The sequence below is a fragment of the Xenopus tropicalis genome, chromosome 9 (assembly GCF_000004195.4).
Source record: "Xenopus tropicalis strain Nigerian chromosome 9, UCB_Xtro_10.0, whole genome shotgun sequence".
Taxonomy (NCBI): domain Eukaryota; kingdom Metazoa; phylum Chordata; class Amphibia; order Anura; family Pipidae; genus Xenopus; species Xenopus tropicalis.
In genome coordinates, this window is record NC_030685.2 from 27,255,888 (window position 1) to 27,276,475 (window position 20,588).

The 20,588-nt window shown below is 40.1% G+C and overlaps 1 protein-coding gene across 1 annotated transcript in view; it reads left to right on the forward strand.

Annotated features, from left to right (window-relative positions):
- Positions 1 to 20,588, forward strand: part of fam20c (family with sequence similarity 20 member C) — a 113,071-nt gene that overhangs the window by 88,562 nt on the left and 3,921 nt on the right. Inside the window, exons 6-9 of the mRNA XM_002931944.5 lie at positions 1,392 to 1,572; positions 10,608 to 10,717; positions 14,312 to 14,393; positions 19,581 to 19,640. Of these exons, the coding sequence (XP_002931990.1) occupies positions 1,392 to 1,572; positions 10,608 to 10,717; positions 14,312 to 14,393; positions 19,581 to 19,640 (433 nt within the window). The remainder of the gene's footprint in view (positions 1 to 1,391; positions 1,573 to 10,607; positions 10,718 to 14,311; positions 14,394 to 19,580; positions 19,641 to 20,588) is intronic.

The following is a 20,588-nucleotide window of genomic DNA, read 5'->3' on the forward strand; positions in this document are numbered from 1 at the left end:
ACTTGATCCCCACAGAGTTCTTCCCCAAGCCACTGGTCTCCCTCCCTTGATGTACGGATGGTAAGTTTAACTTAAGTGTGCTCGTGAGAGTGGGTAAGATGGGTGGTGGAGGCCCCAGTGGGAGATGTGAAGGCCTTGGCGGGGGCCCATTGGGCGGTGGAGGGGCCCCTGAGGCACTGCACCCCCAGTCCGACCCTGTCACTGTATGTAAATAAAAGTGTAATAACCAGTGAGCGCAGAACTTTTCAAAAGAGACCAAATTCTCAATGGACATAAGCAAATGGGCTATTCTTCCTAAAACTGCATAACTCTTTTTTTCCATGCCGGAACAAAGAGTAAACCAATGTGTAACTGCATTAATAACACTGTAGGTTACTTTTCAGCCTGGGGAAATTTCGGATAAGGTTCACCAACCCTCAGCTTTAATAGCTGCTAGTGAAATACTGAAGAGGTACATAGAAATGCACTGGCAAGGTCCTCAGAGACAAAATGAAGATCATGTAGCTTAGTACTACATGTAAGCTGTACTTAAATGTATGGAAACTATGCTTATAAAATGTTGGGCCTATTAATCCAGTGCATTGGCTATTTAATAAAAATGCCGTGGCCTGTCCCAGTATAACCTGATTTCTAACCCTCCTTATGTATTGCTTACATCCTTTATAGTCACAAGTTAACTGTATAAAATGAGAGGGAGCTGAGGGGATCTCGTGCTCAGTGCAAAAAGCATCATTCCCCGGGGTACAATTGCTTAGTGAGTGAGAACTATGGGGCACATCATTCAAATGAAATAGAATTTGCATGCAGTGATGTATCCTGCCGCTGGCAATGCTGTAAGTTGGAGGTTTTTAAAATTAAGTTTATCTCCACATGGGCCACCATTTGTTTAGGGCCCCACTACCTCATAACAAGGTTACAGGTATATGAAAAACTGTCTTTTCTGTCACCCTTCTATGGATCTTAGAATATATTCTGGCTTTCAAGGGTTCACCCCTCCTTTCTCTTTAATTGGTCTTCAGGGTAGGCTTCCAAGAATTTCCAGAGGAGCAAATAACCATTGACTCTATCCCTAAATCTAACCCTAAATGGGCTGTAAGCTAACCCCACTGCTTTCAGCCCCAGTAGGGGAGCCAGGTGTAATTTTATTGTCTCTATAAGAATCATATATCTCATTATTAAATGTTCCTTTTCTTATTGTGCAACTCATTGCACCATTTTAATGAATAGGCATGTGAGGGCCCTGGACCTATTATTGTACGAGTAGACATATGTTTATTATTAGTAGTAGTATTTTTTTTGCACTTTGCGCACACGTAATTTAATGCATTAAATGCAACTGTTTTCAGCCAGTTCCAATGGATCTTTATTTCTTAATTTTTGATGTCTTACAGCAAACAACATCTGCTTTTATGGAGAATGCTCCTATTACTGCTCAACGGAACATGCACTTTGTGGAAAGCCCGATCAGCTAGAAGGTTCCTTGGCAGCGTTTCTCCCAGACTTGTCCCTGGCTAAGAGGAAAAATTGGAGAAATCCATGGAGGAGATCATACCATAAGCGAAAGAAAGCAGAGTAAGTTCATGGGAAGGGGGAGCTTACATGGTACAGTCTATTTCATATTTAATAAATGGGGTGGTGCATATTTTCTGCATCAATTGTATATCACAAATGAATGTTATTTTGAGGAGTTTCTTCTTTATAAAAGTTCTCGATTAGAGAACGCACCATTTAGATAAAAACTGGAGAAACAGCATCCAAGCACATATTTAAGTGGCAGCTCAGGTACAGCATAGGCTCAGCTCTTTGCTGCATGTCTTGGCATCTCTCCACCTGCCTGATAAGGGGAGGCTGGGGATGCTGTCAGTCTCGCTAGCAGAATGCCTGAAGTGCTGATGTGAAGGAGAGAGTCACTTTCCACAGTTCATGTTACCAGCAACAAAGGACATTGATATTCTGTTAACAGCAAGGCAACCCTTACATGTAGCAAAGTATAGCTCAAATACATAGCTGAAAAAGACCTTAACTACGTTAGGGACACTTTATAAGAAATTGATACTTTCCTGTTATACCCCTTAATGACCAAGTAGTGGATTTGTTTTATAGCCCTCTAAAAGCTTAGCTCTGGACAGTGGCCAGTGCATGGGCTTATTGCATTACTTGTCTCCCTGCTCCTTTCCATTCATCATTTTTGGCAGCCGCGGAGATATGATTTCTGAAGACTTATCCATTCCGATCATATTAGAGAGAGGTGGACGAGGGAATGTAGTGGGTTGGCAGGCCTGATGTGTCATCAGATAAATTGCTCGATTAACCTTCTCCGGAATAACAGTCCTTAACCCTTCAATGGACCTTCAGCATTGAGACTTGAAATGGTGTTAATCTGTAGGTATACTACAAGGATAGGAATATACCATATCTGAATTCCAGCTTGGAAATTGAATGTTGTTTTACCTAGACATGGGACTGTTCATTACTTCATGCATTGCAAATGCTTTAGTAACTGTTAACAAAAGAATATCCAGCTGCAATGCTTCCAAGTATCACTGCCTTAATTAGACATAAAGTAAAAATAAATCCATGAGGATAGGAAGCTAAAGAGAATATTTCCTTGGGTTAGTCATTATGGCTCTAGATACCTAACACAAAACATGAATAAAAGTCATTTTGATGGTAATTAATTTGTAAGACGAAGATGTGATATTATTGTGACGAACATAACTATGACGTAAACCTTTGAAATCCAATGTACATGAAGCCAATGATGAGCCATGCCAATTAAAGGCCAGATCTTCAAATATATATGACGACATGCGAGTTAACCTTTAGTAAGTCCTGTCTCCTCTTATTTTCAGTCTTCTGAAAATATCTGGAATTGTACTGCCAATCAGATGATGGTTTTTTTTTATGCATTAAGGCCACAGTACAGCTTGACATACTGCAGTACAGTATGTAATTTCCTTCCCTTCAGTGTAGCATCCTAGATATCTCCTTTTATATCTGCTGCACAGCATTCTGCATTAGCTTTTTTCTGTACCTGCAGTTAAGTGCAATGCATACATTTGTCACATGTAATCACAACAAGAGTGTCATTGGAATTCCTGCTAATCGGCTTGCATTCTGCCTAATTCACTGTGCTTCGAAAACTATTGATATAAATATTTATAATATTTCCAATGGCAATTTATATTTCGTCTTGATGTTCTATATACGAACACGGGCGTCTGGATTCTCTGTCGGATACTGGATCCCAGGGGCATGGTTCATTTCCGCCCACGTTCAGCCATTCAGGGAAGGTTTTTATTTTATTTTTTTCAGATAGGAAACTGAACACAAAATTGCTATTGAATGCTATATGTTATGTGACAGTTACAAGGACATTAGGTGGCAGATTGCTTAGCCACAGTAACCCAGTTGAACAATGAACCTGCTCAATGGTAGATGGATTTACAATTTAGCTGTAAGATTGTAAAACACCTGCCATCAGTTACAGCTCCTCGGGCTAGAGCTGTGCCTGCCTGCCTGACTGTGGCATGAATATATAAAAAGATCCAAAATAAACCTATTCAGTTCCATGCATCACCTACTATTTAACCTAGGAGTAATGTTCTTAAACCACCACTTTCTGAGTTTTTGAGTCAAAACAGAAAAGGGCAGTGGTTCTGTGTTGCATTAAATGGTTCCATTATAAGAATGATTTTTTTTAAACTAGTTGTGAGGAGCCAATGGGCTGTGTTACTACCAAACTTATGGGGATTAGACATGAACTGTATAAAGCTTAATTAAGGTAAACTGAAAATACACAGACTTCTGCTGTAAATATGGAACTGGAAAAAAATAGTGTCCAGGTTCAGGCACAAAGCCAGGACAGGTGGCAAGTAAAACAGAGTCTGTGAAACAGACAAATGTCTAGGCAGGCAGCAATCAAACAGAATCCGTGAAACAGGCACAAGGTCAGGGTAGGCAGCAATCAAACACAGAGTCCATGAAAAAGGCAGAGGTCAAGGCAGGCAGCAGTCACACACAAAATTCATGAAACAGGCACACGGTCAGGGCAGGCAACAATCAAACACAGAGTCTATGAAAAAGGCAGAGGTCAAGACAGGCAGCAGTCACACACAAAATTCAAGAAACAAGCATAGATTCAGGCCAGGCAGCAATCAAACACAGATTCCATAAAACAGTCTGTGACCTTTGTGAAACAAGCAAAACTCTGGGCAGGCAGAAATCAAACACAGAGTCTGTGAAAAAGGCAAATGTCTCAGCAGGCAGCAGACAAAATGGAAGTACAAAAACAAGCTAAGGGTCAAAACCAGGGAGTTAGAACCAGAGGAGACAAGGGCAGGGCAGAAGCAGACAGGAAGTCAAGGCTTTGAATAAGCAGAGGGGCTTATGATCCAGCATCAGGTTATGGGAGAGGCAGGTTACCATAGAACAGAGACAGAGGGAGAAGCACTAGACATTATCCACCATTCCCCAACCACCCTGCCTTCTGTGGCTTAAACACGAGGGAGAAGCACTAGACATTATCCACCATTCCCCAACCACCCTGCCTTCTGTGGCTTAAACATGAGGGAGAAGCACTAGACATTACCCACCATTCCCCAACCACCCTGCCTTCTGTGGCTTAAACACGAGGGAGAAGCACTAGACATTATCCACCATTCCCCAACCACCCTGCCTTCTGTGGCTTAAACACGAGGGAGAAGCACTAGACATTATCCACCATTCCCCAACCACCCTGCCTTCTGTGGCTTAAACACGAGGGAGAAGCACTAGACATTATCCACCATTCCCCAACCACCCTGCCTTCTGTGGCTTAAACATGAGGGAGAAGCACTAGACATTATCCACCATTCCCCAACCACCCTGCCTTCTGTGGCTTAAACATGAGGGGCAGTGGCCAGTACACAGCAGGTTTCTGGCTCTGATTCCAATGGTGGGGTGTCTTAAACCTTACCTACAACCTTGGAATGCAATTTTTATATCCACGTGAAACCCTATAATAGCGCTGTAAAAAAGAAAATACTATTTTCAGTGAAACAAAATTTGCGTTGCACTTGCAGCTAAAGGGTTAATATTCCCATTTCTACATCATTAGAGGTAAGCATTTACAGCAAATCTGAATTGTGTTATCCAGCCGCTGTCAGCACTTTCCACCTCGAACACGAAGAAGCCTCAGATTCTCTGATGGAAGAATATACAATGTCAATTTCAGTAGCTGATCTGTAACTGTAAATGTACTGCTGCTCCATCAAATTGAATCATTCCCAACGAGTCTCCCTTAAGAGACAGCTAGTGGATTGTTCAGAGACCTTAGATGGGGATCAGCTTTGTGGGTAATAATCTCTATGCGCTGTGTTTCCTTTTTAAAGATTAGGTGGTTGAAAATCTGATAAATTTACTATTTTAGCATTATCTTTAGTAAATATTAATCTAATAACTGTGAATTGGAGCTTTGTATAAGATCTAATAATAGAGCAAATCTTTATCTTGGAAGCTTTGACCTTAGAGGCCCTGCAGGCTTGGCCATAGCAAATAAAGGTACAAAGCTTTAATAGAATACTGATCTACTGCAATTTTCCTTATGTTAGACCAGGGATCCACAAACGTTTTCTACATTTAGATGTAAAATGTGTTGGTGAGCCACACAAGCATGAAAAAGGTTCTTTGGGGATGCCAAATAAAGGTTGTGATTGGCTATTTGGTAGCGCCATGTGGAGGAGGCTCGGCTTGGAGTAAAACTGTATCTCTGTGCTTCCAAAGCCACAGAAATGTAAAAATGGCCGCCTACTTTGAGGCCACTGGGAACAACATCAAAGGGATTGGTGAGCAACATGTTGCTCCTGAGCTACTCATTGGGCATCACTGTGTTAGCCCAATGCTTCATTCTAATAACAGTTCTCTAATGTATTGAAATACATTTGTGCTTGCCAATATTACACAGACTTCAAGGGCGGATACAGTGCTGTTGAGTGTTCACAGCACAGGAATTATGTTAAATGCCTTCGGTAATGATACTATGAAACCAAGAAGATTGCACTAAATAGACTGATGGTCCTGAAGGACCTGAGAAAAGCTTTGTTGTTTGTTGGTTGAAATCCCCTGACATTCAAGGAAATGGAAGGCTGCAGAGCTACATTCGAGCACTGCTCTGGTAGCTGAAAAATACCAATGGAGAATATGCCCAATGTACAATTGGGTCGGGTAAAGAAATGTTTAAATCCAAAGTACATGTACAGTCTAGTTAGAATAGCTTTGTTACTTTAAGCTGTAAACACCTTGTTGTCTCATACAGATTGTACTAAATCTAGACCTTTGGCTCAGATGACTCTTAATTTCAGGTCTGAACTGGAGTCAAAATAGGCCCTGGCATTTCAAGTACACAGAGGCCCAAACAGCCTCTCACAGGCCCAATAAATAGTTATTGTCTGTGGCATCTTATAGCAGCCCCTCTGGTATTTGCCAGAATCCAGCCCGGGTTTGCTCAAGTTGGCTTTCATTGAAATACATGGTGTCAAAACACAAAACAAACATGCTGCTGTATACAAAGAACTGAACTGCGGCCAGGCATGATCCTTTTTGGAAAATCATCTTGCATACAAAACTCACATCTCCCAGGTTGTCCCTTTTTAGCCTGAATCCAATGGGTGGTGCGTATTTAGTAATAACTCAGCATGGCCAAGACAAATCCCCTGATTTGTCTTGGCCATGCTAAGTTATTACTAAATACTAAATACGCATGGCCTATACGCACAAGGCCTCAATTGTCTTTGTGTTTAACCACAATGTGTTTGGAAATACGTTTTGGGTTCGCACTGCCTACTACGGAGAGGTGGGGCATGTATCAAGAGTATTTTATAGATGGATAACCTCTCCATTAATGCTATTTTTTAGCTATAAAACTATTATAACATATGAATATAAAGAGTCAGGTATTTTTTCTATGTTGTATACAAAATATGCTTAGTATATGCTTGCAATATATTTTTAGTGAAAATTGGGGCCAAGGTAAAGAGTTTATGGGGTAAAACAAGAGAATTAAGCAGTAACCATCTTATTTCTGCTGCATGTCCAACTTCATGTCAGGCCTCTCTACTAGCAAAAAGTACATTTTTCTCTGTAGGCTGCTTGGACAAACCTACTAAATCATGCATTATATTTGTTTGGAAGCGCTAGTAGCATAATGTTTGCCCTTTTTAATCGAATGTAGGGATTTCTTGTGTGCACATGTGTTACAGAATGTGTGCATACGCATGAGCGCTCAGCTTAGAGGGAACATTGGTGACAGTGCCTGGAGTAATTGCTGAGTGGGCGCAGAATGTTCATATAGCAGAAATATTAGCTGCACGCCAACTTCATACCCCCCTACCTGCTGAATTCATAACCTGGACCCACTGTACCCATCTTATCCAAAAAGATATTACGTTTGTTTGCTCTTTGTAGCCATGATTTGTATTGTTTTCACGGTTTCTAATACCATACCATGATTATACCAATAGAAATTGGGTTGTACAAGCCAAAATTATTACATTTAACTTAATCCAGTATTACTATTTACTTTTGTGTACTAGATGCAATTCACAGATTTTAGAACATATGTTGTTTTCAAGGCATTGATAATGAAACATACAAATAAACCACTTTTATTCTTACTACACCTGTTTATAGGAGTACCAATGCCTACTAACAATCCTCAGTCTGAAGGGCGTCCATATCTGTCTATTACAGGATCTTGGCTAATGGGCCTGGCACTAGATATATAAAGATTTGCACCTTGAAAGGAAAGGTAGATTTAGGTCATTGTACTACAGTTATAGGATCTGGAAACCTGTTATCTAGAAAGCTCCAAATTGCAGGAAGGCCATCTCCCATAGACTCCATTATAATCAAGTATTTCAATTTTTTTATAATTTCCTTTTTCTCTGTAATAATAAAACAGTACCTTGTACTTGATCCCAACTAAGATATAATTACCCCTTATTGGGGCAGAACAGCCCTATTGGGTTTATTTCATGGTTAAATGATTCCCTTTTCTCTGTAATAATAAAACAGTACCTGTACTTGATCCCAACTAAGATATAATTACCCCTTATTGGGGGCAGAACAGCCCTATTGGGTTTATTTCATGGTTAAATGATTCCCTTTTCTCTGTAATAATAAAACAGTACCTGTACTTGATCCCAACTAAGATATAATTAATCCTTGTTGGGGGCAGAACAGCCCTATTGGGTTTATTTCATGGTTAAATGATTCCCTTTTCTCTGTAATAATAAAACAGTACCTGTACTTGATCCCAACTAAGATATAATTAATCCTTGTTGGGGGCAGAACAGCCCTATTGGGTTTATTTAATGTTTAAATTCTTTAGAAAACCCCAGGTCCCGAGCATTTTGGATAACAGGTCTCATACCTGTAACAGTTCCTTGGTGACTGTCATACAGCATATTATCTATATTAGTATTTCTATGAAAGAGAGATGCCTGTATGGAATATACATTTAAAGACCGCCTGCCCAGTGGGCTAGAGACTTTGATAAATTAAATGTTTCAGCATCTGATTCTAGAGTCTTCACAAGAGATATTCAGCACGATGTGTTGTGCTAGATAATGTTTTGCACAGAGAGGAATGTCACACTAGGGGTTTTCTGTGGAGCATGATATGAAAAATATCTCATCATTCAGCTCATGGGTTTCTCTGCGCTGTATAAAATTCACCACATCTCATTATCCAAGGGCTGGGAAGGAAATCCTGGCTCCGTTCCTATTCAAAATACATTTTTAATCCTTCATTTCATATTGAGAGCATCGTATTCACGTTAATCTCACCGTGTGCAGCACAGTTTAGATTATGGTAATTTCCGAATCCATTGCAAAAAAATAAGGGACCTTCCCAATATTGATTTTGTTATCGTTTATAATAACAGGGTACAGGCAGGTTTAGTAACCCATGGCAACCAATCAGATGCTGGTTTTTATTTTAGTTGAACGGTTTTGCTAATCTCTTATTAGCTGCTATAGGTTGCTTAATCGGTACATGTTTTATAACATTTTGGACCTCTTATTCTTCTTTATTTTGAAATAATGCTAAATCTTACCTATAACTCTGTACTCAAAAGCTCTTCAAATTTGGCAATGCCTTTATAAGGCAAGAAGATAATTCAGTAAGAATTCTATCAGTTCTTCTATCTAGCATAGGGAGAGTGCTGTGCAATTTGGATTTGCCAAGAATACACACTAACAAAGGTTGAACACAGTGGGGCTTATTTATTGGCAGTGCAAAATGTGTACCTGGGTGGTAACCCATAGCAACCAAGAAGCAATTAGTTATGTTCACCCAACTGCAAGATGAATAACAGAACCAACAATTTCATTGGTTATCGAGGGATACTGGACTTTTGCAAATATTCTTGCTGTGGAGTAATTTTTAAGCTTTTTTGTAGGTATTTTTTGCAATAAAAAATGTATCTACTAATTCAATCCTATATTTCTGCATAGACGTCCACTAAGGTTTTATTAGACAATCCAAAAGTCAGGTTCTTCTCCTTAAATCAGGTCCAGAATGTGTTTAATGTCTTTTTTGATGATCTTGTGAACAAATGGCTGGAATCCAGGTGTAAACCAAGTAGGTAGGGATTCTCTTTGGAGGATCTTCTTCAAGAGGTCCACTAACCTCCTAAGAAGCTGGAGATTTTTTTTTCTCAGGCAGAACTGCTTTGCCATCTGTTCCTAATGTTACTGAGCTGAGCATGTTTAACCATAGATAAAATGATGAAGGCCTGGGATTTGTAGTCCAGGAACATTTTGGTTGCCCAAGGCTAAGCAGCAATGCTTATATCCCTTTTAAAGAAAACATACAATTTACAGTAGTCCCTGCGGGGAGTTGTACATCACAAACAGAGCAACTGCAGGTTTTCCATTCTTGATGACAATGCTAAAAATAACAATTAATACATAATGTAGAACATATGTAATGCACATCAATTACCAAGGACAGTTCTGGCCTCAGGGCTGAGTCTGGCCACAGTAGACAACCTGTGAATGTCAAACGCTGTAATGAGCAGAAGCAATAAAAATTCATCCAGAAAGGCAGTCAATCGGATTCAGTGCCACACAAGAGTCACTTGGCTCATTTAATCAAGTCAATAAATGATATTCCCAATGGTTTCAAGCTTCTTCCTTCGTAAAAGCTCCCTTATCCATCATTCATATATTTTTAAATACAGCCAGTGTAGTGTATTAGTATTTACTACGTCTGCATGGGGTGATACAAGTTACCCACAAATTGTCCTTATTTCCTCTAAACTGTCCATATCAGGTTCATTTAACTCTTCATGTTCCTGTTTAAACCTATGTGTAGCATTAGAAATATATAATCCTTGACCTAGGCTTGTTATTTGATATAAGTGGGGATAATTCTGAGATAATACTTGATACTAAAAGATGGGGACACTCAACCATTTTTATCATATAACAACAACAGTACAGTAGATTCACCCCTCAATTAAAATAGCTGCAGCCTACTAAGAATTGTAGTGATTGTGCCTTTAATAGAAATATTGGAATGTATCATTTCTACCAAAACATTCTAATTATATATTTCTTTTCTAGGTGGGAAGTTGACCCTAACTACTGCGAAGGAGTAAAGATGACCCCACCCTACGACAGCGGCACTCGGCTCCTTGACCTCATCGACATGACTGTGTTTGACTTTCTGATGGGTAGGTTGCACGTTGGATTGCTTGCTGAAGTGCAATAACTGACCCAGCGTCATGCTGTAATTTGAATTCTACTACAAATTCAATTTTTTTGGAAACACATTCTCCACAATGCTTTGAATGTAAACCTTGCATTATGGTTTATAAGTATAAAATAGGGGATATAGAGGTGTGACTCATAGGGGCTGATTTACTAATCCACGAATCCGAATCCCGAATGGGAAAAAATCAGATTGGAAACGAACATTTTGCGACTTTTTCGTATTTTTTGCGATTTTTTCGTCTGTGTCACGACTTTTTCATAAATTGTCGCAACTTTTTCGTAGCCATTACGACTTGCTCGTGAATTGTGGCGACTTTTTCGTAGCCATTACGACTTGCTCGTAAATTTTTAAATTTTTCGTATTGAGCGCTCGTAAACGCCGGGCAAACCTTTGCGACTTTGCATGATTTTGGAAGCCTCCCATAGGACTCAATGGCACACTGCAGCTCCAACCCGGCACAAGGAAAGTCTCCCATAGGGCTCAGTGGCACTCTGCAGCTCCAACCTGGCCCAAGGAAAGTCTCCCATAGGGCTCAATGGCACTCTGCAGCTCCAACCCGGCCCAAGGAAAGTCTCCCATAGGGCTCAATGGCACTCTGCAGCTCCAACCCGGCCCAAGGAAAGTCTCCCATAGGACTCAATGGCACTCTGCAGCTCCAACCTGGCCCAAGGAAAGTCTCCCATAGGACTCAATGGCACTCTGCAGCTCCAACCTGGCCCAAGGAAAGTCTCCCATAGGGCTCAATGGCACTCTGCAGCTCCAACCTGGCCCAAGGAAAGTCTCCCATAGGACTCAATGGCACTCTGCAGCTCCAACCCGGCCCAAGGAAAGTCTCCCATAGGACTCAATGGCACTCTGCAGCTCCAACCTGGCCCAAGGAAAGTCTCCCATAGGGCTCAATAGCACTCTGCAGCTCCAACCCGGCCCAAGGAAAGTCTCCCATAGGACTCAATGGCACTCTGCAGCTCCAACCCAGCCCAAGGAAAGTCTCCCATAGGGCTCAATGGCACTCTGCAGCTCCAACCTGGCCCAAGGAAAGTCTCCCAGTGGGCTCAATGGCACTCTGCAGCTCCAACCCGGCCCAAGGAAAGTCTCCCATAGGGCTCAATGGCACTCTGCAGCTCCAACCTGGCCCAAGGAAAGTCACGATACTGAAGCTTGAATGAATCCGAAACTTTCATACTCGGCGCGACGGCTACGAAAAAGTCGCAACAATTTACGAGCAAGTCGTAATGGCTACGAAAAAGTTGTGACAATTTACGAGCAAGTCGTAATGGCTACGAAAAAGTCGGGACAATTTACGAAAAAATCGCAAAATACTGATCATTACGAAAAAAACGCATCGTGGATTAGTAAATGTGCCCCTTACTGTACAGGGAAATGGGCACCTAGTAGAAACTAAAATAAGAAAGGGGTCAAATGCTTACCAACTAATATAAAATCTGTGACTTTAAGCTACATTGCGCTGGTTGCACTTTCAGATGCCATATTAGTATAAAAAGTGGATCCATCTAGATGCCTTCCAAGGACGAGTCAATCAGTTTAATCAGCTCTGTAAATTCAACTTCAGTGCCATTAGCCTTCTGGGATTATGTTTCTTGATAGTTGTCGAGATTACCACTTAGTTCTGAAGATCTCAAGCTTTATACTTGTTACCGGATAAGTCATTTCATATACAATAGGTTTACTTCTCAAGTGCCGGATTTACAGGTGCAAAAGTCAAGTATCATTCATGGCTATTTGACAATATGTAGCATAAAATAGGACCTGTGCAAATCTTATTTATCTTTCTATCTTTTCTCCTCATATATGGGATACATATGTCCAGTAATTATTGTGAATGAATGACATGAGTAGTCATTTTCTTGTCATACAGTACATACGGCACTCTATATTGCTTTACTAGGCTCATACATGCATAATGTATTCCAGCAGGACTGGATGTGGAAGTCTGTGCCAGAAATAAAAGTGAAATGTGCTTACTCCTTACTCAAGGGCTGTTTATCAAAGGTTGACCAAAACAAAGGGGCACATTTACTAATCCACCAATGTCCGAAAAGCGTCCGAATGTGTTTTTTTCGTAATGATCGGTATTTTGCGACTTTTTCGCAAATTTTTCAAGCGCTCAATACGAAAAAGTCGCGTCAATTCGCGAAGTCGTAATGGCTATGCAAAAGTCGCGACAATTCACGAAAGTCATAATGGCTATGCAAAAGTCACGACAATTCACGAAAGTCATAATGGCTATGAAAAAGTCGCGACAATTCGCGCAAGCCGTAACGGCTACGAAAAAGTCGCGACGGTGACGAAAAAATCGCAAAAAATACGAAAAAGTCGCAAAATGTTTGTTTCCAATCTGATTTTTTCCCATTCGGGATTCGGATTCGTGGATTAGTAAATCAGCCCCATACAGTTCACCACAGAGGAGAATTTCACAGTTCACTATTCATCTGTATAGGATATTTTAGAATTCGCCTCTCGCGTATGAACTACGGAGAAATGTCTGTTCATGCTATGATTAATAAGCTCTTGCCAATCACAAGCTCTCTCTCTCTTATTAGATGAGCACTGGCAATGCATTTAAACTATCTGGTAATGTATCAGCAAGATTATTCTAGGAGCCAGAGGGTGCTGAAGAAAAAGGATAAACTCTATAGTACAATCATTATAAATAGAATTATATTAGATATTATGTCACAGTAAGCAATTTACACAGGGCACCGAATACCACATTTATTTTGTACAAATCAAATTTTAAGAACACAGGGCCTGCCTTTCAAACATCTAATAAAAACAGTTTTGAGGAAGAGTAAAGTATTATTCATATAATGTCTGTGCTTTTAGACACTTTTATCAGTGTTTGGGGGAATTTATATCCAGTCTGCTGTTTGCGCTTCAAACACAATAGACTGGTTGTCAGATGTATCCTATGCCTCATTGCTGGCTGGAGCGGTGAATGGGAGGCACAGTTAGTATGGTGCTACTAAATACCAAAGGCAGCTACAGAGCTCTGTTGTGGGTTTGTTTGTTCCTTAGGAGATAAAAAGACAAAAGGGGGAGCTTCAAAATATCCCGGAGACAATTCTAAGGCCAATGGGACACCTAATGCTCTATATCCCTCTGTGCCGCCGGCCGTTTAACAATGACAGTTGATTTCCATTCAACTAAGTGACAGGTGGCACTTGGAGGCATCTATCATTTCTCTGCCAGCTGAAAAATGCAAGTGGAGCATCATTATGTATGCCATTGTCCTATACATGCAGTAGAACATGCCTATGGCAGGCCATACATATAAGCGGTATTTTATTATTCGCATTAGTCATCCATCCATCCATCTCTTTATTCTGCCAGTGAGTAACAGGTACATCCCATCATATTATGACTACAGTTTAAACGACATCATCTGTGCCTATAAATTAAGATTGGGCCTCTTGCTTTCACATTGTGAGATTTACATTAGGTCAGTGTAAGATTTGTGAGCTTATGGTGGAATCAATATTATATCCCATTTAAAGCAACACTCTTTATGACACCGATCTATCTCTCGCTCTAGGGAATATGGATCGTCACCATTATGAAACCTTTGAGAAGTTTGGCAATGAAACATTTATCATTCACTTGGATAATGGAAGAGGGTAAGTGTTTTAGTTAGGCCTGCACAATTGTGGTTTGGAGGCCTTCAGTGAGAACTATAATCCCAATGTTTTCACGATGTACACAGCAATACCTACAGGGAAGGCAATCTCAGGCACAAAACCCATGCTGTTCAATTTTTTTTTCATGTTTCATAGCTAGTAATGCAATCACTGTGCATTGATTTATTTTACTTACGAAAAACATATTCACCAGGACCATTTAATAAATAGTAATAGGGGCATGTTGAAAGTCTAATGGGTGCTATAGGATCAAATGGTGTTGGGGTGCCTGGTGAGACATGTAACCCAGTAACAGCCACCGACCAGTGGCTACCCAGCAGTTGGCAAAGGTCTCCTATCAAACCCTTTATAATTCATAATCTAAACTCCAGTAACCCAAGGGCAGTAGTAGTAGTTCTATTGCACCTGGTCAAGGCCTTAAGGTCCCCATACACGGGCCGATTGTAGCTGCCGATATCAGTCCCTTAGACCGATTCGGCAGCAAATCGGCCCGTGTATGGGCACTGCCAATGGGCCTGCCAACTGATATCTGGCCTGAAATCAGCCAGATATCGATTGGGCAGGTTAAAAAATCTAGTCAGATCGGGGACCGCATTGGCTCGTTGATGTGGTCCCCGAACCGACTTTGCCTATACCCGTTGTGATAATTCGATTGTTTAGCCTACACGTTCCCCAATATCACCCACCTGTAGGTGGGGATATCGGGGAAAGATCCGCTCGCTTGGCGTTCTCGCCAAGCGAGCAAATCTTCACGTGTATGGGGACCTTAAATTGGAATGTGGTAAATAATAATTGTGGTAAGCAATTCTAGGCATGGAAGTACTTAAATTGTATTAATGGTAGACGATAATGGTAATTGTAAAGGTGGCCATACACGAGCAGATCCGCTCGCTTGGCGATGTCGCCAAGCGAGCGGATCTTCCCCCGATATCCCCACCTACGGGTGGGCGATATCGGGGACCATTTAGGTAAAAAAAATAATAATCCGATCGTTTGGCCCTGATCCGACCAGATGCGGTCCCCGATCCGACCAGATTTTCTAACCTGGCCGATCGAGATCTGGCCAATTTCAGGCCAGATATCGGTCGGCCAGGCCGCTCTGCTCTCCCCATACATGGGCCGATTAGCTGCCGAATCGGTCCAAGGGATCGATATCGGCAGCTATAGTCGGCCCGTGTATGGCCACCTTTAGTAACAAATCCAAGTGTAACCTTGCTCAGATGGGTGCAAGAAATCTGTACTTATTGCCTTACATTGCCATGCCTTGCATTATGCTGATTTTGCCACAGCTATAAATAACCCATATTCCAGGCTATCTAAGGTAGTTATCACTGCAGCTATTTGCTAAGCTGGATTCAATTGTTTACTTAGAGATAGCTCAAGATAACATGAATTTCAATTTGCACAATGTTGACTTCATCTCTGCTTGAAGGTCTTTCCTGCCCCCAAAAAGTCTGAAAGGCTAATTGCAATGTCCATGGCGTTGTATCTCCTCAACTATTGTGGTCCGTACCTATTTCAAAGCCATTACACGTAAAAGTGAATTAGGGTCATCTACCAGGGAACACGTTGATGTTCAATGAAACGCTTTAGCCTCCAATTTATAAAGCTTCCAGCCTTTAAGCATTTTATTAAACTAGCATAGTCTGCTTTCAGGCTTTCCATTTAAAAAAGTAACAAAAAGTTCTTTTGTTAGTGTTAAAAGTCATTGCTTTCTTAAGACAAAAATGCCTGAGGTTACCATGGTAATTTCAGTTGGCAATGGACTCAAGGGAGGCATTTATATTGACCTTGCAAGCATGTACAGTAATATTTCAGATGCTTTTATCTTCTGAGCGAAACACTGGATTTAAAAAGGAAAACATCATTTAAATTTGCTTATTGACTCTAAAAAAAAATATCTAATAAATAGGAAGAGAATAAAATGTGGGCAAAACTGATGCAAATAAATAGTTCCTTTACAGCAGCTGCGACAATTTCTATATGATGCTTCGGTGTTTATCGTAACCATTATTAGTGATGAGCGAATCTGTGAAATTGGTGAAATGGTGAAAATGTTGCATGGCATGTTTTTGACATGTGCGCCAAATTTTTTTATGCATCATTTTTGTTTACATGCAAGACAATTTTTTATTTACGCTGGTGACAATTTTCTGTTGTGCTGCTATTTTTTCCGCTGCACATTTTGTTGACTGTTCCCGCAAATGCCGAAACGCGGAAAATCTCAACGAATCCATTACTGGCGAATTATTTTGCATATCCCTAACCATTATTAATATTAACCTGAACATGGCTGAATATACAGGTATGGGACCTATTATCCAGAATGCTCGGGACCTGGGGTTTTCCGGATAAGGGATCTTAATTTGGATCTCCATAACTTAAGTCTGTTAAAAATTATTTAACTATTGAATAAACCCAATAGGCTTGTTTTTCCTCCAATAAGGATTAATTACATCTTAGTTGGGATCAAGTACAGGTACTGTTTTATTATTACAGAAAAAAGGGACTCATTTAACCATTAAATAAACCCAATAGGGCTGTTCTGCCCCCAATAAGGGGTAATTATATCTTAGTTGGGATCAAGTACAGGTACTGTTTTATTATTACAGAGAAAAGGGAATCATTTAACCATTAAATAAACCCAATAGGACTGTTCTGCCCCCAATAAGGGGTAATTATATCTTAGTTGGGATCAAGTACAGGTACTGTTTTATTATTACAGAGAAAAGGGAATCATTTAACCATTAAATAAACCCAATAGGGCTGTTCTGCCCCCAATAAGGGGTAATTATATCTTAGTTGGGATCAAGTACAGGTACTGTTTTATTATTACAGAGAAAAGGGAATCATTTAACCATTAAATAAACCCAATAGGGCTGTTCTGCCCCCAATAAGGGGTAATTATATCTTAGTTGGGATCAAGTACAGGTACTGTTTTATTATTACAGAGAAAAGGGAATCATTTAACCATTAAATAAACCCAATAGGGCTGTTCTGCCCCCAATAAGGGGTAATTATATCTTAGTTGGGATCAAGTACAGGTACTGTTTTATTATTACAGAGAAAAGGGAATCATTTAACCATTAAATAAACCCAATAGGACTGTTCTGCCCCCAATAAGGGGTAATTATATCTTAGTTGGGATCAAGTACAGGTACTGTTTTATTATTACAGAGAAAAGGGGATCATTTAACCATTAAATAAACCCAATAGGGCTGTTCTGCCCCAATAAGGGGTAATTATATCTTAGTTGGGATCAAGTACAAGGTACAGTTTTATTATTACAGAGAAAAAGGAAATCATCGTTAAAAATTAGAATTATTTGCTTATAATGGAGTCTATGGGAGATGGCCTTCCCATAATTCGGAAATTTCTAGATAATGGATCCCATACCTGTATCTACAGAACAATTTTATTGGGTTCAAAATTTGTTTTCTTATCTCAAGGAATCTCAATAATTTATCAAGAATTATTTTGGTAGCCCTGAGTTGTTAAAAACAATTATAATCTAAAAATATTGCAAGTTTGACTGAAATTCTCAGTTGGCAAAATAATGTTTTGAAAGGCTCATGAGTTGGACAGTATTTACTTTCTCTTCTCATTGATTGGGGGTCCCACCTTCTTGTAGTGCCAAGGACCCAGGGCCGGAACTAGGGGAAAGCAGAAGAGGCATCTGCCTAGGGCGCAACAATGAGGGGGCACTAAGCAGGCAGGTAACTGTGTTGCCAAACCCTAGTCTGGTATCTCTTACCCGGCACTTCCCCTGCACCCGGAGGGGGGGGGGAGTGATGGGGGTGAGGTGACCAGCCAGGTTGACTTGGCCCGCCTCTGCAAGGACCCCTTCATCTCTTCCTGACTCAGATCTCACTGTACGCTGAGTCAATTACCTTAGCTTACAGCAAGCACATTATTAAGCAGTCATCTGGGTCAGTGCTCAGGTATAAAACAATCATTGCGGAAGCTGTTGAAAACTCACCTAGGTTATCAAAGAAAGCCGAAGGTCTGTAGATGGGTACAAATTTACCCATTACGCAAATCTTGTGCACTCATTACTAGGACATCTAGTCAAGGCTGAATTACTTAATCTCTATTTTTAAAGTGGAATAGGGTAATACTATAGGAGTGTTCTGCTGAAATGCTATCTACAAATGCACTATATTTAATTTTGCCATTTGCCATGATTTTGCTATGCAGAACTTCTGTTTACCAAAGCCACCTTCATTATGTGCTGGCCTTAGCAACCCATGTGTTATATCCATAGATATAGAAATTGCTTGAATTCTAAAGGAACACTTCCCACTGATCTCTTTAGCATCTTGACAGGTTTTCAGTGATGGAGTTTCTGGTTTAAATTAATCAATCTCAGATATTCAAGTTTTGAAATCTCAGATACATTCACAATCACATTTTGTTGGCTCCGATTTTCTCAAATGTAGAAATGGTGTATGAAAATGGGTGCTGTGGAAGTAGGAATTTTGGCAACCAGCGAGCTGCCTGTGTCATACTGGGGGACCTCCAATCAACTACTGGTATGCAAGTTATGGCATACAAAAAGGAGAGGGGGGTTGATCAATGCACATTCCCTGGTCCCCTGTTTCATAAGTAAATTATCTATGACTCAAACCAGCCCCCAGGTCAAGAAAATATAGAAACATAGAAATATGACCAGAGGTAAATAGAAAGGACCACCATACGGGGTTTACCTTGATGTGGTATGGTGGCTTACCAATCTTATGATCATAATTTTGTAACTAAAAACCCCTGGGGAATGTGCATTGATCAATCCCCCTCTGTCTTTTGTATGCTTGTAGTTAATTTGGCCAGATCAGTCGCACTTCCATTGTATTTGTATACTTTATTTAGCCTTGGAGTGCTCCCACTACCTCCTATGTATGCAAGTTATGGCACACATCATACATATATCAGTTATTTGGTGGTTTTAGGATGGTGGATAGACTTAAAATATGGGTAAACTATGAAGAATAAAGGGGTAGGCCCAAAGCACAGGATATCCTGTATAAGTAGGAAGTAGGGCTGACTATCAGGAGATTGAACAATATATCAGTGATATACTGAGGTCATTAAATCATTTTATATTGAAGTAAAGTCATGGTTTCCATGCTGTTTCCATGTCTTATGTCATTCCTTTTTACCTTTAAACAGATTTGGAAAATATACACACGATGAACTCTCCATCTTGGTCCCTTTGATCCAGTGTTGCAGGTATGATTATTTGGTTTGAGACAAACAGTCTGCAACCATTTTTCATCCATTTATACATTCCGCTGAAAGATTTAAAGCTATAAATATTGTAATTCTGTGCATAATAATAGCAAAAATGTTTGACTGCAAGTGACACACCCAGGTATCAATATCAAAAAGGCAGTGTTTTAGGACTGAGTTTCATGTTTACAATTGTTCCAACAGTCTATGATATTGCGTATTAAAGAAAAGCCAACGAGTAAGCCCATTGCATAGACAAGAGCCATCAGACCACTTGTGATTTATGTATAAATCTTTTCATACACATCCCATTCTGTTGGCTTCTCACAGCTCAGCTGAGATGTCTTCTGTAACAGTCCCTACACTTATTATAAATTGCAAACTTTCTATTAAAATCTTCAAGGCTAGAAAATAGGCTGGACAAGATAGCAGTATACTACTAAACTTGACCTTTATACTTAATAAATAAATTCCATAAATTCTTGTTGATTGGATGCCATATTACTTTTACCTTGTATGATAGTGTAAGGTCACACACAAATAAAGTCATCAGATATGGTCCTTTCTAAAGTAGCTGTAGCCAGTAACTCCCCCTTGACTTTACTGTTGATATAATTTATAATAAAACAGTACCCTTTACTAGTGATGAGCGAATTTGTTTCGTTTTGCTTAGCTGAAGAATTAGCGAAAAATTTCATTAAAAATTAATGAAATGGTGAAAAATTTGCGAAATGCGTTTGTCACATGAATTTTTTTAAGCGACTGCAAAATTTTTACGTTTCCACACCGATTAGTTGGCAAACTCGCCTATTTTTATGCGGACGCGACTTTTACTGACACATAACAGATTTTTTCACATCGAATTTTCGTGGAAGTTCCACGAAACAATTCGTCAATGACGTAATGCGGAAATCCATGCCTGGCAAAAATCTTCGCTCATCACTGCCC